Consider the following 4,462-nt stretch of genomic DNA (forward strand, 5'->3'; position numbering starts at 1 on the left):
AGATGGTATAACGTGACGCATACATCCAATTCTTTTGATGCATCATTTTACAACGATAACTATAACTAAAATTGTTGAGTTTTTTTTTTTTTTTTCAATAATCTTCAGACGTGACAGTTCAGATAAGACTTCTTGGTAAATATTGTTCAACTTGCTCCACAATTCATAACGTACCATCTTTGATCCGCCATCTTAAATGTCTCATGATGTTGAGTCGGTGAATAGCAAAGTAGGCTCGATTTTCGCCTCTCACTGAAGCCCAGTTCCCGAAGGACCCCAGGGGGGAGGATTGCGGAATTTCCGAACAGCAGCTGGCAATCGAGGTCATAGAGCGTTTTCACTCACGTGGCAAGCATGTGCTCATGCAGAAGGAAGTGTTTGTATAAGAAAAGAGTTGAACTCCACAGGATTGGTTTGGTAAACCAACATGGCCGCTGTTTCATTGTTTTGGAACGCCAATATGGCTGTCGTGACGTCATGCGAAAACGCTACATAGTAACGTCGATTCAAAATGAACTAATTCTGCATATGAAGAAAATATAAAAAAAATTATCATAAGGACAAAGAAATTTCTTTGGAAAATTTGATCGAGCACCTCGAAGAATATCACAAGTACATTTTCACAGCTACAACCAAGTGTACTTTATTTTATATATTACGTTTTGGCAAATATTCCGACTTTTTATAAGAACATCTTTTTCTAATCTACCAGTAGCGTAGCTTTCTTGATTTATTTTCGTGCGTTTGAAATCGTGCGCGAAGAACACAACAAACGAGTTTGTTGGCATTGTGATTGGATTTTTGGATCTTTCTAAAACGTGAGGAAATCACCAAAAAATTCCTTGAACCTAATCAAAATTAGCAAAACAACCCTGCAGAGAGCCGAAAAATAATAAGAAAAATAGCCGCCGCATGAAAGTGAAATTTTGCTGATAAATACAAGAAATTTCAAATTTTGAGTGGCATGCCAATATACAATTACCATCAAAACATCAAGCCTCCGAGTTCCAAGGCATGTCATACCAAACGTATTGTTCCAGGTAAATTTCAGATACAGTTGCAGAGTCTAACAGCTTTTACTTAGGTGTTGAAAACGTTATAAACGGTTCTGAAGTCAGTTCGTGCACTTTCCGTCTCCACCTGTCAGAATAGGGTTAGTCCACAGTTGATATCCCTCCCTTGGGGTTCCGCTGCTGTATAAGATATTCTGAGATATATAATAACGCAAATTTGTTACCGCGAATCCGGCATCTTATACAGACCTCGCTGCGCTAGGTCCGTATACGTCCTTAGCTCGAGCCAAATTAATATTTTCCCCTCCCGAACTCCCACTCAGTCAGTAAGGACAAAATCATCACATTTCTACTATTTTTCTATTCTTTTTATATATTTTGCGTAGCCATGCTAAGCTTTTAGTAATGTAGTATATAATATTCTATGTTTTAGGCGATTTCGGTGCATTTCTAGAAAAAAAAAACTTGAAAAGTTAACAATTAAAATATCGATTGACTATTCTTTATTACGTAGCTATAGTAATGAAATCAAATTTGCCACAAGCTTCCACTACAGGGACGAGACAATTTTAAGAGGACTGTCTTCCTTCCTTCCTCTATTTGCGCCTTGGCAGACCGTATGGCTAATTTGCATCACAAATTGAAAAAACATCGTGTCAGCCGGTTGTGAATGATATATAGAGAGAGGAAATCAAGGCAAAATTGCGCGTGCGCGTGACAGCTCCAAAAATCACTTCAACGTTGGTTGCAGTGAGGGCGTGGTCAAACCGTGGAGAGGTGGTTCCCCCCTAACTGTCATAAACTATCACCAACTATCGTAGGCGTGGTCAAACGGGAAAAACCATCATCGACTATCATTAACAATTTGAACAAGCTTAATGTAAATGACAGTTGATGATAGTCGATGATAGTGCATGATAGTTGGCTACGGGTCTCGTCGACTATCATCAACTATCACGCGTCGTTTGACCAGGGCTTTACATTGTAGTTACTATATTTTTTCTAACCTTTTCTGCATAGTAATATGCTACGAAACTCCTTTCGCATGGCGCGGTTCATGACGCCATAAATTACTGGGTTGATGCACGCGGAGAAAGTAGAGAACAACAGGTGAATGAACTCTATAGAAGAAGGAATGTTTACCAGAAAACCGAATTCTAAAATCGAAACGACTATAAAAGGAGCCCAACAGATGAAAAAACCAAACACAGCAGCAAAAAGTACACGAGATGTTTTTATCTCTTGCGCACTAATGGTTCTGTCTGGAAATCGCAGAGAAGGGACGATGGCACTGTTGTGTTTTCTGACAGCGCTATAAACCCGACCGTAGCCAAATATCACTAGTAACATTGATAGCAAAGTCAAACACGCAAACATTATGTTCAAAATCCTCTCGAACCGCTCATCAAGGATCTTTGGTCGGCAGTATAAACCGTAAGGTTGCCACCGATAAGTAACAGATGCGGCGACATTGTAGACGAGGGACATGATGAACGAACAAATCCAAACCCAGATGATCGAGGTAATAGTCTTCCTCTTCGTAAACAGTACTCTGTACATACGAGGCTTTACAACGCACAAGTACCGATTGATCGACGTGAGTGCCATAATGCAAAGGGACACCTCAGCCCAATACAACGAAAGAAAACCAGTGAACTGGCAGTAGTTGTCACTGAATGGCCAAGTGCGCAGCCCATAAGCAACCGTGCCAAATGGAAACAAGAAGACGGCCACCATCATATCAGCTACTGCTAAAGACAGGATGTAAAAATTGGTAATTGTGCGTAATCTTCTGTTTCGATAGAAAGCGAAACAGACGAGCGAATTTCCTGAGAGCGATAAAATTGTGGTTAGAGCAAAGACTGAAGAATTTATGGCGCTCTGCGGTAAGCTTCCTCTACTTTCTTCTGTCGGTCCCATCAGTCAGGAAGCAAAACAATTTCTTCTCAGTTTTTACGACAGTTTTTGCTATAAATCTAGCACACGGATGACTTTTTGTAACACGCAGCTGCTTTTTTACAAAGTGGTTTTCGTTTTTGACTCTTTTGTTTGAATATAGATTTCAAATCAAACATCAATGAAAAACAGCACATCCGCTGTAAACAATAAGACCTATTTCGAGATATTAAAATTCTAAATTGGCTCCGCGCCTTAGAAGAATATAAAACAAAAGTAATCACAGCGAGATTGAGGGATCAATAAAAAAATTCTTGTTCTTCTTTACATCGGAACCAAGTCAGAATCTTAACGTACAAAGCTGTCCAATTACCGTTATAAGTTGAGATCTTGAAATAGGCGAGATAAAACCAGCGTGTTATTCATTCATAAAAAGAGCCCTAATGGCGTATCTGGATGGGGCGTGTGAATAAATGAGAACTGGCCCAGATTTTAAACCATTAGGCGCCGCCCATGCTACGCCGGAGAAATTTAAAGACGGTGGTTTCACTCTGAAAACGCATAAAATATTTTCCGTCCACAATGCGCCGGAAAATTTGAAAACGCAACAATTACCGCCTTAATTTTGGATTTGGATTTGACGAAAAGTTGGGCAGGAAAATCACATAATTATCTCAATGTCATCGTTTTCGAAAAGCTCTGTTATCAAACTGTTCTCCGCCCATACTGACGCAAAGCCGTCGTTTTCAAATTCCTCCGGTTTGAGGATCGTTTTCGAAAAGCTCCATTTTACTGACGAATTAGTGTGGACGGTAGACCTATTCCTAGAAATAAAGCTGCGTTTTCAAATTTCTCCAGCGTAGTGTGCACGGGACCCTAGCTGAAAAAATGCTGAGACCTTTAGCTGATAGATGAGAATTTTAAAAAAAATAATAATAAATAATAATAATAATAATAATTGTTAGTTGGGATAGCATAATTGAGCTTGAATATCCTGTAAACGTTGTTAGCACGACAAGGCCAACTTTTAATTAAAAATAAGACTTAATCTGCCCAATTTTTCTTTTCATAATAAACGAAAAGTATGCATTAAAGGAACTGTCCTGGCTGAGTTGAGCATATTGATTTTTATTAAGTTTTGTCACGTACTCGCTATGTAACTATAGATTAATCATGGTTAGCGAAGAAATGTTCTCTCGGTGGATCTAAATTAAACAACTGAGGCCCCGTCCACAAGTATCCGGACATTTTTGAATCCGCAACTTTTTCTTTCAGATTAAAAAATTTCCCCGTTCACTCGTAGCAAAAATATCCGAATTCGCTGCCGAATTCGCCGGATGCGTGTGGACGGAAGCTGTATCCGGAAAGAAAAAGTTGCGGATTCAAACACATCCGGATACGTGTGGAAGGAGGCCTAAACTATAGCATCGTCTGACAAACACTATTCACTTGACTCTGAAGATGACTTCCGCTCAGGCTGTCGAAACGTCAGTCACTAACAACAGTTCTTTTCAGAACTACACAACACTGACTACACTCACCCGGACGATCAT

At 39.6% G+C, this 4,462-nt stretch overlaps 1 protein-coding gene across 1 annotated transcript; it reads right to left on the minus strand.

Annotated features, from left to right (window-relative positions):
* Window positions 1-1,096: 1,096 nt before the first annotated feature.
* On the minus strand, window positions 1,097-2,976 carry LOC110057732 (melatonin receptor type 1A-like). The gene has a single exon (XM_020764314.2). It carries the CDS (start codon window positions 2,931-2,933, stop codon window positions 2,016-2,018), a length of 918 nt encoding a protein of 305 aa, XP_020619973.2. The 5' UTR covers window positions 2,934-2,976; the 3' UTR covers window positions 1,097-2,015.
* Between the last annotated feature and the right edge of the window lie 1,486 nt (window positions 2,977-4,462).

Source organism: Orbicella faveolata, unplaced genomic scaffold, assembly GCF_042242905.1.
Source record: "Orbicella faveolata isolate gen_17 unplaced genomic scaffold, um_ofav_v1 contig_35, whole genome shotgun sequence".
Taxonomy (NCBI): Eukaryota; Metazoa; Cnidaria; class Anthozoa; order Scleractinia; family Merulinidae; genus Orbicella; species Orbicella faveolata.